We start from the raw sequence: 20080 nt of genomic DNA, 5'->3' as shown, positions 1-20080 counted from the left end.
TTGTGCTCTGTCTTTTTCTGTCTCTCTCTCTATATATCTCTCTCAAAAAATAAACATTAATTTTTTAATATACAAATCAACATTGAAAATTTTTTTTTTAATTTGCTCAGACTGCGATATGATCTTTGGATCAAGATATCAGAAATACCACAGAGCTTCAGAAAGTTGCCCTTCAATCTACATTTTGCCCAAGATCACGCTACAGTTCTAATAGCATCTAAAATTATGGGCAAAAAAAAAAAAAAAGGCAGGGAAAATTTGAGCTTCTAGAGAGTAGGCACTATTATTTTGTATTTGTGCTGGGCTACAACCTGTAAAGGCCTGAGACGTTTAACTCCATCCATGCTATTTCCACATGGAGCCATGACCATGAATGAACACTAATAGTATGAACATTGTGCTTCCTAGAACTCTCCAGAGTCCACTAAAGTTCTGTTAGAAGCGCTTTTTCAAGTCAGAAGCCCTGAGCATTTCCCAGCACCCCCGCACGCCTCTGCCATTGGGCCATGAAGAACCGGGAGGCAGGGGAGGGGGGGAGGGGGGTGTCTTTCCTCAAAGGCAGAAGGAGGTTGGAGGGTCCATAATCCTTCCACCTCTTCCAATAAACTGAGTGCTATCTTTGAATTCACACTCGTGTGATTGGCATGAAATTTCTCATTCCAGTGCAGCAGATCTTAGGGTTTGGATACACACAAATAATATCTTTGTTTCTGAGATAACTGGAGAATGAGTCCAAACTAAGAACTGAAATTACTGGATTGGGCCAAGGAGGAGGTAGCTTTCTTCCTGCTTCTTGTCCCCGAGAGATTCGGTGGCTGCTAGGGTCCTACAGGCGTACAGAATACAGAGTGGGACAGAAAATTGATGCACATGGCCTCCACTATTGGAGGTGGGGTGTAGAACTAAATTCCCTTCCTTCTCCTCTGGCCTCTGCTTCTACTTTTTTTTATTTATAATTTTATAAAATTTTATTTGTGTATTTAGAGAGAGAGAGTGAACGGGGGAGGGGCAGAGAGAGAGAGGGAGAGAGAGAGAATCCCAAGCAGGGTCTGCAATGTCAGTGTGAGCCCAGTGTGGGGCTCGAACTCAGGAACCAGAAGATCACGACCTGAGCGGAAGTCAAGAGTCAGACGCTCAACAGACTGAGCCACCGAGGTGCGCTTCCCCTTTGTTTCAAGTAAAGGGGCGTGGTCTGTGGTTCAGCACCCACGATGGTCAGTTTCCTCTGGCACAATGCTAGTACTGGGTTCCGCCGGGCGTCCGGGGCCTGGAGTCTGGATGGTCTCACTGCCACAACTTAGCCACAATCAATCGCATCCCTCCACGCTGCATGGTTGACATCAGTGCTTTTACATACGTGGCTTCACGACAAAAACGCTACGGCATTGGAAAGGTAGGCATTGTTATGCCTGGTTTTGGCCATTAGGATGATCGGTACATCCTACTTCCCCATCTCATGCAAGACTTTGAAACTGTTGCTGAACCCTCCCTGCCGTGGCAGACACTCAGTGGAAACATGAAGGATTCAGTCAAACTGGTTATTTGGCATCGTGCAGACCACTATTTCCCAATCTACAAGCGAATCATGACATTTGGGGCGTCAGGAAGACGCCCTGGGCGGTGCCTTAGTGCAGGGTTTCCTCATTTCCATGGGCTTCCGGTCTCTCCTCTCTCCAGCTTCTAACTGTCACTGCAACTACATCTCATTCTTCAGCCTGATGTCACATGCAGAAGTCCGGAGGTTCCTAATCGGCACGGAGTCTTCGGGAGCAGGGGAAGCTTCCTTAAATAGGTAAGATCAAAATGGATCACAACCGGGAGGTGGGTCGGGAATGGTTCTCAGATGTAAGGGTGCTACTGGGAGTTGGCCGACCTTCCTGGTCCCCCTCTGTCACCTGTTGGCTCTGTGACCTTAGATAGATCTACAATCTCTCTAAGCCTTGGTTTCCTTCATTGTTAAGGCGAGGATGATTGAACTTACTTCATGGAGTTTCTTTGAGATTTAAATAACATACACGAAGTATGTAGAGCTATTCTCCACACGAGCTCAGCACTGAGTAGACATTAGCTACCGCTAGGTTTAAAAACCTTTAAAATTACATAACGTTTGCAGGTAGCAGATTATCTTCAACTGGACAGCAAATGTATGGAAAGCTATTAACTTCAGAAGGAAGCTCTCAATTTCTAGAAGTGAGTCATTAATTTGTTCCAGGAAAAGCTCTCTGATGTTCCTTTCTGGCTCATGCTCAGATTAGGAAAAATAGTGAAAGGGCTTACATACACTTACTGCACGGTAGGTCACTTAATCCTTCCTGTAACCCTGTGAGGGACGTTACATCATTATCCTCATTTTGCCCACAAGGAAACCAAGAGAGAAAGCTGTTAAATCAGTTGCCCAAGGTCAGAAATCTTGTCCGTGGTGAGGCTGGATCCCAATCTCAGACCATGGGGCTGCAGCTCCTTTAGGACGAGCCCTCTGCACTGCAATGAGGTCGGGCTGCCTTGGAAGAAATGCTTTGAAGCCGTGCCAAGGAAGAGATAACACATTTCAACGCGCTACCTTCCCCTCTGGGTGTCCCCAAGGCAAATAATCCCTTCCCTGGAAACTGATAGTCAGGTTCTCTGCTCATTGCTCTTGTTTGTCTTGTGGGAAGCCGGTTGGGGTAGAGAATAGGGGCACTTTCCACTTTTCTGTGGCTTAGACACCTGTCCTCGGTGTCTTCAGGTATCCGGCAACTGGAAGGTGAGCAGAGACTGAATGACATAATTAAAAAACTTTGAGTAAGAGAAAACCAAGAAATAAGCCTCCATACTAAATTAAATTTCCTTCAAGAACTGGACGGGGTCATAGCAGTTTCCATGTGAGCAATGGATTCACCTGCTCAGAGGTAGCTTACTGCGTTGGCTCCCTCCCATGCTTTCTCGGTGTTTCTAGGACGCTCGTCTTTCGGTTTTCACCAGGGCATTATTCTCATCCCTTCATCAACGTGGATGTATAAGATTAATCTGTGATTATTAAATGTCTTATGTCAGGCATTCCCACGATGTGGCTGTTTTTCACAACAACCTGTTTGCTCTGTGGAACTTTAAATGCTGGTAGCTTCTTTAATTTGGAAAATGAAGCGAATCCTGAAGTGTGGATGAATATTGTAAGTCATGCGAGGTTCCGAAAGACATCACATAGGGCTGATGCGTGGGTTGTGAGATTAGCAAAGGTCTTGTGATAGCAGAAAAATCTTAGAGAAGGAAACAGATGGAAAAAAAAAACATAGGTGATTTTAACGTTTCTCTGAGTCAAGCTAGGCTGATGTTTTCTTCTGATTGAATAAATAATACTCTCTAGTCACGTAAAGCGAACTCATGATTGTAGGCAACCTCCTCTTTTGAAATTATTTTTTTAAAACATTAAGAATTTATATTTTAAGCCATTTGGATCATAGATATGACAGCCTTCTAGTGGACTGTGGTTTTATTATCTTTAAACCAAGAGGGGTCTGGAGAATTGGCTTGAGAACATAGTTTTGTCAGAAGAATGAGGAGGGCACCTGTTGGGATGAGCACTGGTGTTGTAAGGAAACCAATTTGACAGTACATTTCATATTAAAAATAAAAGGAAGAATGGGTCGATACTAAATAATATCTCCACCCAACCACTCACCCCCAGATTTGCCAATAGTAGACCTTTTCTAATAGTCTGCTTATTCGTTATCAAGACTTTACATAGTAAATTAACCTTACAGTTACCTGGGGCTACAGATTTCAGATCACTCACCCCAATAAACACACACCAGATTCTTTGTTCTGGTTTCTTTTGATGACCTCTGGAGAAGATGTTGAGCTAATACCTGTATTTTCACTGGACAGAGTGAGATCATCACCTATAATGGCTACCCCAGTGAAGAGTATGAAGTCACCACTCAAGACGGGTACATCCTCAGCATCAATAGAATCCCCCACGGGCGAACAGATGATAGAAACACAGGTATGAGATGTGTCTCTCCTGTGAAGGAGGAGAGCAAATGACTAACATTGACTGCTGGCTTTCCTTTAATGGAATGACTGGTTTGTCAAAACTGGATGAGTCTTTAAATAGTCAACAGGGAGCCTCATTCTTTTTCCCATTCTCTGAAGCCAGGCAAGAAGCTAAAAATACAAAGGGCAAGACTGATCTTGTTGAAGGCGACCGACTTGGCTTGTGGGCAGGGGTGTAAATGCAAAGGCAAAGCATGCATTTCGCTGGTTCATTACTGATCTCTCATGCGGAAAATTGTTACATCCCAGGAAAGCAGATTTCCTGGCTGCTGGAAAGACGTTTGCTGGGCTGTGTGAGGTTGACTGGGTTGCGTGAAGTCTCTCCTGCCCCTGCAAAGATCAACAGGCTTTTCTCTGTAGGCTAAAGGGGGGAAAAATCAAGTTAAATGATCGTGACATATCTGCAACTTTTTTTCCAGGAAGGAAACCTGGAACATTCACCTATGTTTTGATTTGAGGGACAGAAGTTTTGTGGAATGAAAGAACATGGTGTTAGGAAGGTCTGAATTTTGGAATAAAGAGCCAGCCAGACAAAAGCAGAGGAATTATTCTTTCAACGTTTTTTTTTTTTTTTTTTTTTTTTTTTAAATTTATTTTTGGGACAGAGAGAGACAGAGCATGAACGGGGGAGGGGCAGAGAGAGAGAGGGAGACACAGAATCGGAAACAGGCTCCAGGCTCCGAGCCATCAGCCCAGAGCCTGACGCGGGGCTCGAACTCACGGACCGCGAGATCGTGACCTGGCTGAAGTCGGACGCTTAACCGACTGCGCCACCCAGGCGCCCCGAGGAATTATTCTTTAAATAGGGACACATAACTGCAGATCTCGGGATGAGAAAGAGGGAAGACTGAGCAAAGTATCTGGGGAGGCTCCAGGGCAAAGTCATTTACTCAGATTGCTGCATGGGCTCTCCTGCCAGTCACATTCAGGGGCAACTAACATCACGCTGTTTAACTTCCTCTGCCTCTAACAAAGAAATGTGTAATTCTAGGGTTTTGGAATGAAAACTGGGAGTGGGGTTAGGTAGGGTTACCAGATAAAATAGGACACACCCTGTGAAAGGTGACTTTCAGATCAATGACAGATCGGTTTCTCATACAAGTTCCACTTTAGGATGTACTTATACAAAACGTTTTTTTATCGTTCATCTGAAATTCACATTAACACGGCATCCTGGGTCTTCCATTAATCTTCGTTTCGTTTCAATACCAGCCCAAGTTGGGTGGGGGGGCGGGGGGGGGGGGGGGTAATGGCCAGGAAGCATAAAAGGAGAGGATTTCTCCAGGAAAGGTTTTACTTAAGGAGGGAGGATTTGGGGAAGATTTGGAATTAAGAGCCATCTATTAAGTGTATTATTCTAAAAGCTTTACATTAATTTATATCAGATAAAGCTCTCAGCATCCGTATGAGGTCAGTACTATTCATGGTTATCATTTTACAGATGATAAGGCAAAGCAGGTTCTCGAGGTCACACAAATAGCAAGTGATGGAATCAGAATTCAAATCCAGCCTGGCTCCAGAGAGCATGTGCTCTTACCCATTGAATGATGGTGACTTTTTTGGAACCTTCCACCCTGAAGACTCTCTCCCTCAGGAATTCGGTTGTTGTCAGAGGGGTGTTGAGCTGGTTGTATTGTATTTGGGTTTTCAAATGCTCTCCAGTAGGCAGAGGCGGGGGGGTTTGGCTAGAAGCTTGGCAAGGAGCCAGATGCTGTCCATTTACGGTCACATCCCCCTCCTCCCTGGAAGAGGCACAGAACACCATCAAGCATGATCATTTTCACGTCTCCGCCAGCCAGACCCAGGAGATACGCAAAAGTGAGTTCATGGAGCAGTGAGCACTGTTACAAGCACCCACTTGGTTGTGAAACAGAACCGGGCTTGAGTCTTGGCTCTGCACCCTGTTAATTGGGTGGACCCTTGGGAAAGTCACCTAACTACCTTCTAAAGCTGTGTCTCCTCCTCTGGAAAGTGAGGATCCTTAAAATAGTAGCTACTTTCTGGAGTTGTTATGAGAATTTAACAAGCTCATCCGTGGCCATCTGTCAACATACCACTAGGTGCAATGCATGTGCTCAAGAAACTTACACCATGTTAACCAAATGCTCTATATGAAAGGGAAAGGTGAATGCTGATTAGGTTTTTGCTTTTTCTGGGCATGTGTGTGTTTCTATCATGTTCCTGAGATGGTCTACTTATCATAAATTATTCTCTCTCTCCTCTCTCTCTTCCTGCCTCCTTCCAGGTCCCCGCCCAGTTGTGTACTTGCAACACGCTTTGTTTGCAGACAATGCCTCTTGGCTTGAGAATTATGCCAATGGCAGCCTTGGATTCCTCCTAGCAGATGCAGGTTACGATGTCTGGATGGGAAACAGTCGGGGAAACACTTGGTCAAGAAGACACAAGACGCTCTCAGTGACTGAAGAAAAATTCTGGGCCTTTAGGTAAGCGGTATCTAAGAAAAATCATGAAGAGACTTTGGGACCATTGCTTTGAATATAATAGTGTGGGTGATATTAATAATAATCTGCAACATTGGGAGTCACGTGGTTCCGTGTAGCTTCTACTAACTTCTCAAAGCAGAGAAATAGCAAGGAGTTTGATTTCCACTGATTCTCCCACAAGCAAGTTACATCATTTTCCCAGGATCATTTTAACATCCAGTTCTGTCCAATACTGTACATTATAAGCGTGTCTCAAGGGGCAGCTCAGGACATTTCTAGGACCGGTGCACACACTCAATCAACCAATGTTTGCGGAGTGTCTCGTCTCTGCATAGTTCTGGGCCCTGAGCGCTCAACGGTAGGCTAAGTACCGGCCCTCGAGAAGCTTATGTGCATTCCGACGCTACGAATACAGGTCTTTCCCCTCGGACGGTCACTCAGTTTTGCAGAGATGATGTGTACCAGTACTCGATTTTATTTACAGAAACTCTGGTTGAGACGGTATTAAATACCATTTTCAGCACAGACCCAATAGGAGGTCTTTAAAACCTTGCTAATGGACAACGGAGAACAATGGTCTAATACGCTGCCTGCTTCTTTTAGGGAAAGTGTTCTCTGCGGGCATCAGAGGACAGGCTGATGCCTGCAAGAGACTTCCCAAGGCTAACCTCCCTGCTGGTTTGCAAGCCAGCTGCCAGAACAGAAGGTGCATTCCTAGCACACGAATGAAATGGTCAGCACCCACTGGCAGGGGAAGAATAAAGGAAGGATAGAGTAAATTTGGGGCAGGGGCAAACATCAGGATAATATTTTGTGTCCGTGGCCCTTGGTCGGAAAGGTGGAGCCTGTTTACTACAAGACGACCTTTAGCAGCCTTCCTACATCCCTGGCATTATGTTGCTTTCCCAGATGAGGAACCTGAAGCTCAGAGCATTTAAGTAATTCATCAGAAGTTACTCAGCCAGAGTCGTGATTTGCAACCACTTCTGTTTCCAAAGCTGAGCATGAATCTTGCAAGAGCCCTGGGAGTGTTTGAAGTAGAGGCAGAAAAACCAGATGTAAAAGGGAAGGGGATGAAGGGGAGAAAGGGTAGGACTGACCGGCGGACAGCACACACAAGTCTTGAAATCAGCCCCGTTAAAAGTAACGCATAGAAATGCAGCCAACAAGGCTCCAATAGCCTGCACGTGACCGGATAAATAATGAAATGCAAGGCAAATGAGTGAACAGCACAGAATTCTGTGTATAAAAACTAAGTGAGCAGGTGCTCTGCGTCTTAAACTTAGGAGCGAGTGTTGATAAGCCCCTGTTTTATTTTGCAGTTTTGATGAAATGGCCAAATACGATCTTCCGGGAATAATAGACTTCATTGTAAATAAAACTGGTCAGGAGAAGCTGTATTTCATTGGACACTCCCTTGGCACGACAATAGGTATGTTTACAAATGTCCGTGTTTTACAAGGTCGGAGCCTTGCAAGAGTTCGTCTTACGTGTTAACCTAGTGCCCTAAGTGGTTGTGAATTTGCCCTTAATTCTCTGTCTTGTGCCGGACATGAAATCCTAGTGCCCTATGTGGTTGTGAACTTGAATTTCAGAGACCGTGTGTAGGACAAATCTTTCCTCCATGTCTGGTCCCAACAGCACATTTGTAACCGTGATATAATTTCCACGTGCCCCAAATCTAAAGAAGTATTTCCAAAGAGTTAAGCGTCTAGGTTTCCTCTGAGCTGAAAAAGTAAAGCCTGATGCCTTGAAATAACCCTGAAGAATGATAAATATGTATCAATCATACCTGCCTCACAACCCATATGGGATTTTTAAAAAATAGTAAAAGGGTGAGGTTATATCTCTATATGAACAAACTGAAAACATACGATCACTTTTTTTTAGTTGAAACACAAAAGCATACGTCAACTGGGCCCATTTAGCATGTGACTTAATATTTATGGCATCGCAATTAAATGTAAGCACTATGTAGAAAAATTCTCAAAAGCCCAAGATCCTACTCTCTGAAAATGTACTTCTTAATGATTTACTACATCTTTTAGAAAGAAATAAAAAATCCAGTTCCAAGTACAAATTTAGAGGAAGCCATACTATTAATAATGCCAATTTGTTAGCGATCTTCCACTAACGTTTTCCATTTTAAGAGATTACGTGGAATGCAATATTTTAGCTGGGGTGAAACTATGCAAAATAAATAAGTAATCTTACAGTCTCCTTATCACCATTAGCATCAACAGCAGATGTATATTTATTGGTGCTTTATATTGATATGTTTGGAACAGCCAGTGAGCATCCCAGGACATATTCTAAAAGGATATAGGGGCGTCTGGGTGGCTCAGTCGGTTAAGCAGCCGACTTCGGCTCGGGTCACGATCTCGCGGTCCGTGAGTTCAAGCCCCGCGTCAGGCTCTGTGCTGACAGCTCAGAGCCTGGAGCCTGTTTCAGATTCTGTGTCTCCCTCTCTCTCTGTCCCTCCCCCGTTCATGCTCTGTCTCTCTCTGTCTCAAAAATAAATAAACGTTAAAAAAAAATTTTTTTAAAAAGAAAAAAATAAATAAAAGGCTATAAAAAATTTTAATGAGACAAAAACAAAACAAAACAAACAAACAAAAAACCTGCCACTAACTCGCAAATAATTGCAGTATCCTAGCGCACACTTAGCGAGCATTGACTATGTTTAGGGTCTTGTGTTGAGGACCCTTGGTCAGGGTGTCTTAGCAGAAAGAGCACAGATTCAAAGCAGGTCAGTCTGACAGCCCCCAGTGGGGTGTGGGACATGTGGAAGGACCGGAAGGAGAAGGAATGACTCGAGTGGGGTCTAGAAAAGTGGGCAGCACGTAGGGATGCTCTTCTGTCTGACCCGCAAAGAAAACAAATGATCCCATCAGCAGGGCTCTGCATTGCATTTAGGGCATGCTCTTTTCCAGGGAGCACTTGCAGCAGAGCAATTTTTGGCCTGTGAGAAGGGCCCGTCCCTGGCAAGGTGTTTAGCAACCCAGGCTCCAGCTCAAGACTAGTGAGTGTGAGCGTGGAAAAACTCTTCTCCGCACATCTCCAAAGATCTGGGGAGAAGTGTCCCCCTACCCGCATTCCCGTTTCAGTCTTTGTAGCAGCTGTTCAGCCCATCAATACAAAGTCAGTTCTTTTTTTGGCCAAGATGGCTTCAATGGTTCAAGAAGAATTTCAGGGGAAAAAATTCTCTGCTACGGCTGTGTCCCCATGCGTTTGCGACACGTGCGCACACACACACACACACACACACACACACACACACACTGACAGGGTCCCGGGAGGACTAGAAACAGGTGCAGTAGTGTTGCAGGAAAATCAGAGCAGGTGGAGACTGCTGGTCTCTCAGGACCAGAGTGGACCGAGGGAAAGCAGGGAAGATTCTGGAGGCTGGTAAGCATCCAGTTAAGCACTGGGAGTAGTGAAATCTGGTTGCACTGTGAGAAAGACAAATTGTGGAATAACTGGATGATACTACATAAAGAACTGATTGTTCCACCTCCCATGAACCAATTATTTGCTCCTGGAAGCTCTGTGACTCATCCCGGCATCTCAGAGCTGGTGGTAAAATGACAGCATTGCCCGCACTTAGCCCATGCCTGTGAGCGAAGACGCCCCCGGCCCCTCGGCAGGGGCGGCTCCAACAGCTTATCCCCTCGCTCTCCCCGACCAAGGTACATTGTTCAGAATCCGAGAAAAATGGACACTTGACAGCAGAGGGACTGAAGGCAGATTATCTTTGCAGAACATCTCAGAAGTTTCCCAATTCATCCGCAAGATTGTTGCAATAGAAAGACAACCCGTCAAAGCAGAGTCCTACTTTTGTTAGTACAGACATTGCCTCGGTATTTCTAATTTTTACAAGATTGTCTTGTCTCCTGTTCTCTTAGGGTTTGTAGCCTTTTGCACCATGCCTGAACTGGCACAAAGAATCAAAATGAATTTTGCCTTGGGTCCTGTGGTCTCATTCAAATATCCCACGGGCATTTTTACCAGTTTTTTTCTACTTCCAAATTCCGTAATCAAGGTAGGCTCGTTTTCACCGAAATGTGTCTGAGGATCCCATCTTGGATCGTGTGTTACATAAGCCTGAATAATACACCCTTTCTCATAGGGGAGGTTTGTTAAGATGCCCAAACCCAAATGTCCTACAGCCCGATTATTCATTCAGACATTTATTGGTTATTTTCCAAGGGCTGAAAAAACAGTTTGGTGCCCAATGTGGATTTGGGACTTTATCCATCCAAAGATTTTTTTTTTTTCTGTTTGCTTTTTGATTCTCTAAAAAGTTCACGCCACAAAAAGCATCGCGTTTTGCCAAAATTGGGGTGTCGGCTAAAATGGATTGGGGCCAAAATGAAGTCAAGGAGACCAATTCAGGCTTCATAGTAACTTTTATATAAAATCAAGCCCTGGTTTAGGGCAAAGTGGTGGGAATGGAAAAAAACAATTGTGAACTGACACAAGGAAGAATCTCCATAGTCCCTAATGACTGGTTTCATAGTGGTTTTATTGTGTTGTTCACTGTAAGCTCAAGTGACATAAGTTCCCTTCTGTGTGGTTGACAGGTCTGTTGCAAAGGGTGTTGACCTCAGTTCAGTTTGGGACGTTTTCTACATTTGGGCAGAGTTGAGCAGACAGTCTTCCCTCGAGGGAGATGGATTCATGAGTCGTTTCTTTTCCCGGATGACTTGGTCTCCTTGGCAAAAACAGCAAATACAAACACAAACAGATCTCCCGAAAATCCTCATTCCTGGGGATGGAGGGGAACATCCAGGAGTCTGCAAATGGTTCTTGAAAGGATACTTCTTTTTTCTTTTCACAGCGTTTTTTTGGTACCAAAGGTTTCTTTTTAGAAGATAAGATGGGCAAGGCACCTTCTACCAAAATCTGCAACAATAAGATATTATGGGTGATATGTAGTGAAATTATGTCCTTATGGGCTGGAGCCAACAAGAAAAATATGAACGTGGTATGTATGATGATCAGGGGACCATTGGATGCTCTAAGAAATTCCAGCTTTTCTTTGGCTCTCGTTGATGTATCTATTAAACGGCAAAGGTTGATACGATATTCTAAAGCATAAGGGCAAAGATTGGCTAAGCATAGATGAGGTATTCAATGGACCACGACTGTGAAGACCGGGGAAAAGAATAGGCAGCGTCATTCTTCTGTCCCTGGTCACACACAGGAAAACGATGATGTCCCACCATGAGTAGAGGGTTCACCTGTTTACTCTCAGCCACCATTACTACCATCCATTTCATTTTACAACCACTCCTGTGCCCTAAATAATAATAATAATCCCAGAAGAGAAAAGAAGTACATCCAAGCATTGAATTTATCTCCTGTGTGCCTTCATTTGCTGGGTGCTGTTGGCCTCAGATAAAACTCCTCACGTCACTTACAAAGCACAAGACACAATGGAATGGAGGTCGAATCCCTTTCCCACAGAAAAGGAACAGTCTTGTTTCATCAACTCTTTGTTTCCTGGTAGGAGAATTCAAGGAGGAGGAGAAGGAGGAATTTACATTTGCGGACTGATGTGGTTGAATTCCATATGGCGGCCAGTGAGGCTGTGACAGTGAGGCTAGTTCTCAAATAGCTGGTCTCTGCCAGCCCGCTCTACCCCTATTCAAGAGGCTAAGTTGTGCCCAACGGAAATACAATGGGAACCATTGTTCAAAGCCTGCTTATTCAAAAGTAAATGTATTTTTTAATTTTTTTAAGTGTTTATTTATTTTTGAGAGAGCACGAGTGGGGGAGGGACAGAGAGAGAGAGAGGGAGACAGAGCATCCAAAGCAGGCTCCACACTCCAAGCGGTCAGCACAGGGTCCGAGGTGGGGCTCAAACTCGGGAACTGTGAGATCATGACCTGAGCCGAAGTCGGGCGCTTAACCGACTGAGCCACCCAGGCGCCCCAAAAGTAAATATTTCTGATAGTTCCCTTGATCGCTTTCATTATACGGTATTCTAGGACATAGGATTACAATTACTATTATAGCTCTATAATTTTCATCTCTCTATTCTTTTGCAAAGGCCAAAGTACAGCACCTAGGGAAGCGATTGTTTTTTGCTTTTCTTTTACGATACTTTATTTTTATCCTCACAAAAGCCTGGCACGGTAGGATTTTTTAGTATGTTCACTTACTAGGTGAAAATACAGAAACTCGGAAATGTGAAATGACTTGCCCGAAGTCACAAAGCTCCTAATGAACAAAGTTACTTCCTGAAATCCGGGTTTTTTCGGCCTCGTGATTTGTGACAGTGCACACCCCTGCACACGCACACCACATCCCTACACTCGCACACAGCACCTTCCTAAAGCACACTGCCCCGTGATGACCATCGTTGCTTCTCCTACTTCAAAACCAGCCAATTAACCCACGGCTTCCAAGCTGATGGCAGTTTGCTCCCAAGCAACGCGGGGTTTACTCACATTCAAGCGCCTGGCATGATTTATTTATCTTACCCGCCTGGTCATTTCCAAAACCCCAGCTTCCATTTGCTAATTCTTATCACCATTGCTCTCGGCTTCTGGAAGGTGTAGTTTATTTCATTGGGTGAGTTTTGCTGTACCGTGTTTTCTTTCCCTTCAGAGTCGGATGGACGTGTATATGTCACACGCTCCCACTGGATCATCGATACAGAACATCCTGCATATAAAACAGGTAGTGTCTTTTTCGTGGAAAACTATTCCAAGCTTATTTTACTACATCCGAAAGAAGAGGGTTAGCCGGTCTACCCTAAGAAGCTTCAAAGCCGGTGTCTGCTTTGTCCTTGACACGGTCTTCGGTTTGATTTCCCCAGATTTAAAAAAAAAAAAAATTTTTTTTCAATGTTTATTTTTGAGAGAGAGCGAGAGACAAAGTGTGAGCGGGGGAGGGGCAGAGAGAGAGGGAGACACAGAATCCGAAGCAGGCTCCGGGCTCGGAGTTGTCATCACAGAGCCTGACGCGGGGCCCAAACCCACAAACCGTGAGATCATGAGCTGAGCCGAAGTCGGACGCTTAACCGACTGAGCCACCCAGGCGCCCCTGAGTCCCCCGATTTTAAAGGACAGGGCAAGGTATGGTGGAGAGCAAGTAGGTGACATAAGTGAACTCTATCTTAGATCGGAGCTTGTAAAATAGACCTTGAGCTGAAGCGAGAGGTAGCCAGGGAAAGCTTGAGGAGACCGAACCTTCCCCCAGAGATTTGACTGCCCCCCCGAGGGGTGTAGATTTTCCATGAGTTCTTCCTTCAAACCAAGGGAGATCCTTGCTTCCCTTTCTGTTGACCTTGTGCTTCTAGTAGTGAAAATGTATTTATATCCTTCTGGTGCTCCAGGAGCCTTTTTTTTCTAACCAGTGCCTAGTGGTTTCCCAAGACTTGCTGTTAACAGTTGTGGCTGTTACTCTAATTACTTTTCCAAAACACATTTATTTCAGCTTTACCGATCAGATGAATTCAGGGCGTATGACTGGGGAAGCGAAGCTGAGAACATGCATCATTACAATCAGGTGAGCTGCTCGGAACTTCCCCAGAAGCCAGCTTTTGAGAAATTATAATAAATTATCAGAGGGGCGCCCGGGGGGTTCAGTCGGTTAAACCTCTGACTTCAGCTCAGGTCATGATCTTGCGGTCGGTGAGTTGGAGCCCCGCGTTGGGCTCGCTGCTGTCAGCACAGAGCCACTTTGGATCCTCTGCCCCCTCTCTCTCTACCCCTCCTCCGCTCACGCTCTGTCTCTCCCTCTCTCTGCCCCTCCCCTGCTCATGTGCACAGGTACACTCACACATTCTCTCTCTCTCTCAAAAAGAAATAAACACTAAAAAAGAGAAAGAAATTATCAGAGAGTGAAAAGAGTCTTACCTGGCCATTGGTGGCATTCTCATTGATAGAGCTTTTTAAGAAACGTCTCATTTAAATATGCATTCATTGCAGAAAGTCTAGAAATAAAAAAGGCATATCTTAAGGAATTCAAATAATTTGTAATCCTTCCACCCAGAGAACACTAGACGTGTCAATATTTTACTGCATTTTTTCCGATCTTCTCACTACCGCTGCTTCTAGACATATTTTTTAAAGTTTTATTTATTTAAGTCATCTCTGCAGCGCACGTGGGGCTCGAACTCATGACCCCAAGATCAAAAGTCGGATGCTGTTCTGACTGAGCCACCCAGGCACTCCCCCGACACAATTTTTAATCTTGCTTTTTCATTTACGGTAACGGCAAGATCTAGTCAATGTTACTGAGGTGTTTTCTTTAACATAATTTTGTTGACTGTATATTAATGGAAATCGTTTTATAAAAATCTATGAAAATGTACAGAATAGATCAATACCCAGTTCCTGATACCAACAGGAAAAAAATAGGATCCCGCAAGAACATTGAAGGAATATTATCTACCCATGAAGACTTGAGCCTTTGGTATCTTTTTTCCCTCTGACTTTTCACACTACGATTTGTACACCCGCTTAACCCTCCGTACTTGGGATTAATCCTCTTGGCATCATTTCTTTCGCTAAATTAAATGTTTCCAATGTTTTCCCAGACTGATATATAGTTAAGGCTATTTATTAGACCAGTCAGTTTCTCACTAATGGATTGAATTGTTAGAGAAATTATTCTACCAGACCTTAAGACGACTAAGAGAAGTATGTATGTTTTTACTGTTTTTTAAGCTTGATTAAGGCGTGATTTACATTCAATAAGATTCGCTGATTTTCCAATTCGGTGAGTTTTGACAAATACATTCATTCATGTAACCATGCCACAATCAAGATACCAAACATTTCTGCTACCCCCGAAGTTTTCCCCTGCCCCTCAGACCATGTATAGTCACAGATGCATATATTTGCAAATTCTTAGAATTGGGCCAAGAAAACAAACAAACAAACCCACCAACAAATGTTAAAGAGATTACCTTCACAGAGGAGACGAAAGGTAGAATGAAGGGGAAGAATGTGAAGGAATAAAGGAGGCTCTCATTTGGGATTTTACATATTTCCACTTCCATTATTTTTAAGGAGCACATTATATTGTATATTGCATGTTTGTATATTGTTTCTGTTTATAAGAGAATGAAACAAAAATCTCACACACTCCCTTAAGACCATTGTTAGTCACAGTCCTTTCTTCTTCAGCTTTATTGAGACAAAATTAATAAATAGAATTGGAAGATTGAAGGGTGCAACGTGCTGACTTAAGTATGGGAGAGCGTCAACGTGCTTAGAATTTCTCAGCGGTTCGATAGATGGTCCTACCTTAGTTCAGGCCAACCCTGTTTTATGTGTGTCTGATTTTAGGCCATTTGAAGTCAATTTTTATTATATTCTGGTCTCAACACTTTGCCCTCTTAAATTCCCAGCGCAGTCTCTGTGTGCACTGTGTTTGACAGAGAACAAGAGAATTAGCCCATGTGAGCTCCGTGAGGGCAGAGATTCCTTTCTGTTTTGTTCACCGGTGTTTTCTCACCTGGCAAGATACTGGGCATGTCCTGGGCCCTTAACACTTATTGGCTGCATACATGAAATTTCTTTTTTTTTTTTAATTTTTTTAAAAAATTAAAAAAAATTTTTAATGTTTATTTTTGAGAGGTGGGGGAGGGACAGACAGAGAGAGAGAGAGACTCAGAAGCAGACTCCAGGTTCTGAGTTGTCATCACAGAGCCCGATGTGGGGCTCAAACCCACGAACTGTGAGATCATGACCTGAGCCAAAGTCGGACGCTTAACCTACTGAGCCACCCAGGTGCCCCATAAATGAAATTTCTTAATGCCCCTCTTATCCACCTTAAAATGTCTCTGTCCCCTTGATTCTCTTCTTCCCTCCTCTCTCCCAAAATGGAGGCCCTCTTCTTTCTCGAGTCTGAGGGCTTGTGCCTTTGACCCCATCTCTTCCCACCTCCTCTTCCTCCTGGCTCCTTCTATCGTCTTCAGTGAACTGCTATTCCTTTTGGAAAATGAACAAACAACCTTCTGTCAACCTACCGATTCTATCGCTCGCTAACCCATCCCTCTGTTTGTAACCAACATTTTTTAATATTTAAAAAGGCTGACTTTTTCCACTTCCTCCCCTCTTCCACTCATTCCTGAACCCTGGGATATGTAGTTTGGGCCTTCATCTTTCTATACAGCTACTTTATGTAAAGTGGCCTGTGGCTTTTCATTACCAAATCCAATGGCCCGTTCTTGCCTTCAGGTAACATGGTCTGCCAGTCACCATAGCCTCCTTGCCATTCACTGCCCCAACGTAGACTTCAATAATGTAGTGCTCTTGCGTTTTTCCTTCCCTTTTTAAAAATAAATTTATTTTGACAGACAGACTCCACACTATCAGCAAAGGGCCTGATGCGGGGCTCGAACCCACAAACCACGAGATCATGACCTGAGCCGAAGTCGGCTTCTTAACCGACTGAGCCACCCAGGCACCCCTTCCTTCCTTTTTTGATTGTTGTCCTCCGTCTACACTGGCTACTTTCCATTCCCCGCACTCGCAAACTGTCAACCTCTTCCAAGATTCTTCATACCCCTCTTCCTTTCTCCCTTGGAGAATCTAATCATCCCTGTGGCTTCCATTATCCCTTTCTCTGGACCATCCCTACTGCCTGTCTAGATGGTTTCAGGACCTACCTCCAGCCTGTTCCTTCTTCAAGGTCATCCCAGACGATGCCCATGCAGTCATCTTAAGACAGAGCTCTGAGAAGTGACCCTGCCTCACTTCCCCCGACTTCTGAAAGATGTCAAGATACCTTAGCCTGGAGTCTGGACCTTGACTGTCTGTCTCCTACCTCATCCACTCACATATTTTCTTCCTGGGGTTCCTGGGACAGTTCACCGTCCTTACCGGGGGGGTACGCACTCTTGCCACTGGCTAGAAAGCCCTCCTGCCTTCAACCCTATCTGTCAAAATCCAATGCTCCCTCAAAAGTCATTTCAAATGACTCATTTTTCTGTGAAACCCCCAGTCGGAAGTCATTTCTTCTTTACCTTCCCTGCCATTTTTTGGCTTTTGACATACCCTACTTTGTAGGCAAATGCTTATGTACATATCTTGCCTTGTTCCTTCCCACTCCTTGAAGACAGGGACCACTGCAGGTAATATTTCTACTTCCCAGAGCCTGAAAGAACTATGATCGTAGCAAATGCTCACTGAGCAGCCTGTCTGCTTATCTGAACCCAGTGGTGGCCATGAGGAGCTTTCTGTCACGAATGCTCTTTCTGTCTCTTCCAGAGCCGCCCCCCACTCTATGACTTGACCACCATGAGAGTGCCTACCGCTATGTGGGTTGGGGGCAATGACGTCCTTGTAACGCCCCAGGATGTGGCCAGGATACTCCCCCAGATCAGGAATCTCAGTTACTTCGACCTGTTGCCTGATTGGAACCACTTTGATTTCATCTGGGGCCTCGACGCTCCTCAGCGTGTGTATAGGAAAATCATAGACTTGATGAAGTCATACTCCTGACGCATGCACTTCTGGGCTCAAAGTTGCGTGCAAGCCCGTGAGAGGCCCTGGAAAAGAGACTAATCAGCAGGAAACTCTTCTCCAGGCTCATTCGCCTCGTTGCTGTTGCCGAGATGCTCCCCTAGCTGACATCCAAGCAAGAATTATTTCAACCGTCCTGTTCTTTCTCTAAGAAATGCGCACACCCTCCAAATCCCTTCCCCTCCGTCAAGGGAAGGCCCGATTTTCCACCTCTGCTAACTGTACACTTGGGAGAGTAGTTCAAAGAGGACTTTTTCTTTCCTAGTTAAAGTAAAATTTCCCGGAAGGAAAAGCTCTGTAAAGGCAGCCACTTGGGAATGTACTTGGGGTGACATAGGGCCATACGTTAGGGCCATAGTCATTATGGCTATCTCTAAACAAGCCACGAGATAAGGCCCAGCCCACATCAAGCCTGAAAGAAAACAGCAGACTAGGAAAACTAACAAAATTTAAGTATTCCGGGAGCGCATTTTACCGTTCCAAGCAAAGAATGAAAACAGAGGGAGACAAAACTGGGAATGAGCAGGTAAGATAAGCTGAATTACTGATTACTCTTAAGTTAGAACACATGAGAAATAATTCTCTCTTCTTTTGTTCTAAAGAGAAGCTAAACCGATCACTACCGGTGACTTCGTTGTCGATGTGGACTTTACACTATTGCCTGCTAACAAGAGACATTTAAAGCATCTTCCAGAAAACCTATTTGAGAAGCCCCAAGGGAGGCACAGGAATATTCTAAGTCTTGCTCTCCTTCGTTCTCTAAATGATGCCACACATTGATTCTAGGATTAAGTACAGAGTTCCAAGAGTAGCGTGAAGTTCAGTTGCAAAAGTTCTGGACTTTCTATGATAATGTCGTTAACGGAAAACTGTTTACGATCCTCAAGGAATCATAAATAAATGATACACATGCGTACCTCCCACAGTTTATTGAAACTTAAAACGGGTAAATGTAGATTAGGTCACTGATATTTGCACGTAGGATCAGGGTTTTGGGGATGTCAAATGCCACATCATCATTCTTCAATAAATAATCCATAATTCATGATTTTTAACCTCAGTTTCAGTGTCTTTAAAAGGAATGACAATTTTAAAACACTTGGGAAGCAATTTTATTTTATTTTATTTTATTTTATTTTATTTTATTTTAGAGTTTTTTAATGTTTGTTTATTTTTGAGAGAGAGAGACAGAGTGCAAGTGGGGTAGGGGAAGAGAGAGGGATACACAGAATCTGAAGCAGGCTGTAGGCTCTGAGCTATCAGCACAGAGCCCCAAATGGGGCTTGAACTCGTGATCCATGCGATCATGACCTGAGCTGAAGTCAGACACTTAACTCACTGAGCCACCCAGACACCCCACTTGGGAACCCCAACGTTAAATGCAAATCCTTCCATATTTGTATGATTTTTATTTACCAAGAGTAGACTAAAATAAACTGATAAAAATTGAATTTTTATCAGTTTCTAGTGACTTTTATTGAGGTCTTCCAAAGAGTAAAATGTAATCTTCATGCAAACAATACAGTCTTTTGAAGTCACATTTAACCAAATTAATCAAAATGCATTAAACAATTAAACTGTTATAACAAACAGAACAGGCATAAGTAAGTCTGAGAACAAATCTCTAACTCTCAGCAAGCATACAGTTCAACTGGAAAGAGTGGAAAGATGTTATAACAAATCAGCCTACTAGTTATGAGCATTTAGGAGTCATTGGATGTCAGTTCAGGTATCTACGGGAGAAAAGAAGGCATCAGTTGATATAGTAATCTAGTTAAGCAGAGGTTAATTAAGTGAGTTCCTATATGGGATTTATCTTATTTGGTTGTTGCTATAATGCTGTGTAACAAATAGTCGTGAATAGCTGTGCACATTTTTTTTTTTTTTTTTTTTTTTGAGACCGAGAGGGACAGAGCATGAGCCGGGGAGGGGCAGAGAGGGAGACACAGAACCCGAAGCAGGCTCCAGGCTCTGAGCTGTCAGCACAGAGCCCGACGCGGGGCTTGAACCATGAACCGTGAGATCATGACCTGAGCCGAAGTCGGACGCTTAACCGACTGAGCCACCCAGGCGCCCCAACAGTGAATATTTATTTTCCGTGCTCACAGTCGTGCGGCC

The 20080-nt window shown here is 44.0% G+C and overlaps 1 protein-coding gene across 1 annotated transcript; it reads left to right on the top strand.

Moving 5' to 3' along the window:
* The first annotated feature begins 1142 nt into the window (after window positions 1-1142).
* On the top strand, window positions 1143-19030 carry LIPN (lipase family member N). Its single transcript, XM_060642973.3, has 11 exons — window positions 1143-1393; window positions 1715-1792; window positions 3034-3149; window positions 3865-3982; window positions 6278-6476; window positions 7799-7908; window positions 10382-10518; window positions 11317-11463; window positions 13092-13163; window positions 13923-13994; window positions 17708-19030. The coding sequence occupies exons 3-11, from the start codon at window positions 3045-3047 to the stop codon at window positions 17939-17941; spliced, it is 1194 nt and encodes a 397-aa protein (XP_060498956.3). The 5' UTR covers window positions 1143-1393; window positions 1715-1792; window positions 3034-3044; the 3' UTR covers window positions 17942-19030.
* Window positions 19031-20080: the final 1050 nt, after the last annotated feature.

Source organism: Panthera onca, chromosome D2, assembly GCF_046562875.1.
Source record: "Panthera onca isolate mPanOnc1 chromosome D2, mPanOnc1 haplotype 2, whole genome shotgun sequence".
NCBI lineage: Eukaryota > Metazoa > Chordata > Mammalia > Carnivora > Felidae > Panthera > Panthera onca.
This window is presented reverse-complemented; position numbering and strand designations above follow the sequence as displayed.

Bases quoted from the DNA above. Each gene is read 5' to 3' on its own strand.
- LIPN (XM_060642973.3), top strand. From the start codon at position 3,045: ATGTGGCTGTTTTTCACAACAACCTGTTTGCTCTGTGGAACTTTAAAT. The intron at 3,150-3,864 runs GTAAGTCATGCG...TTCACTGGACAG, and splicing joins CTGAAGTGTGGATGAATATT to AGTGAGATCATCACCTATAA. The intron at 13,164-13,922 runs GTAGTGTCTTTT...CATTTATTTCAG, and splicing joins ACATCCTGCATATAAAACAG to CTTTACCGATCAGATGAATT.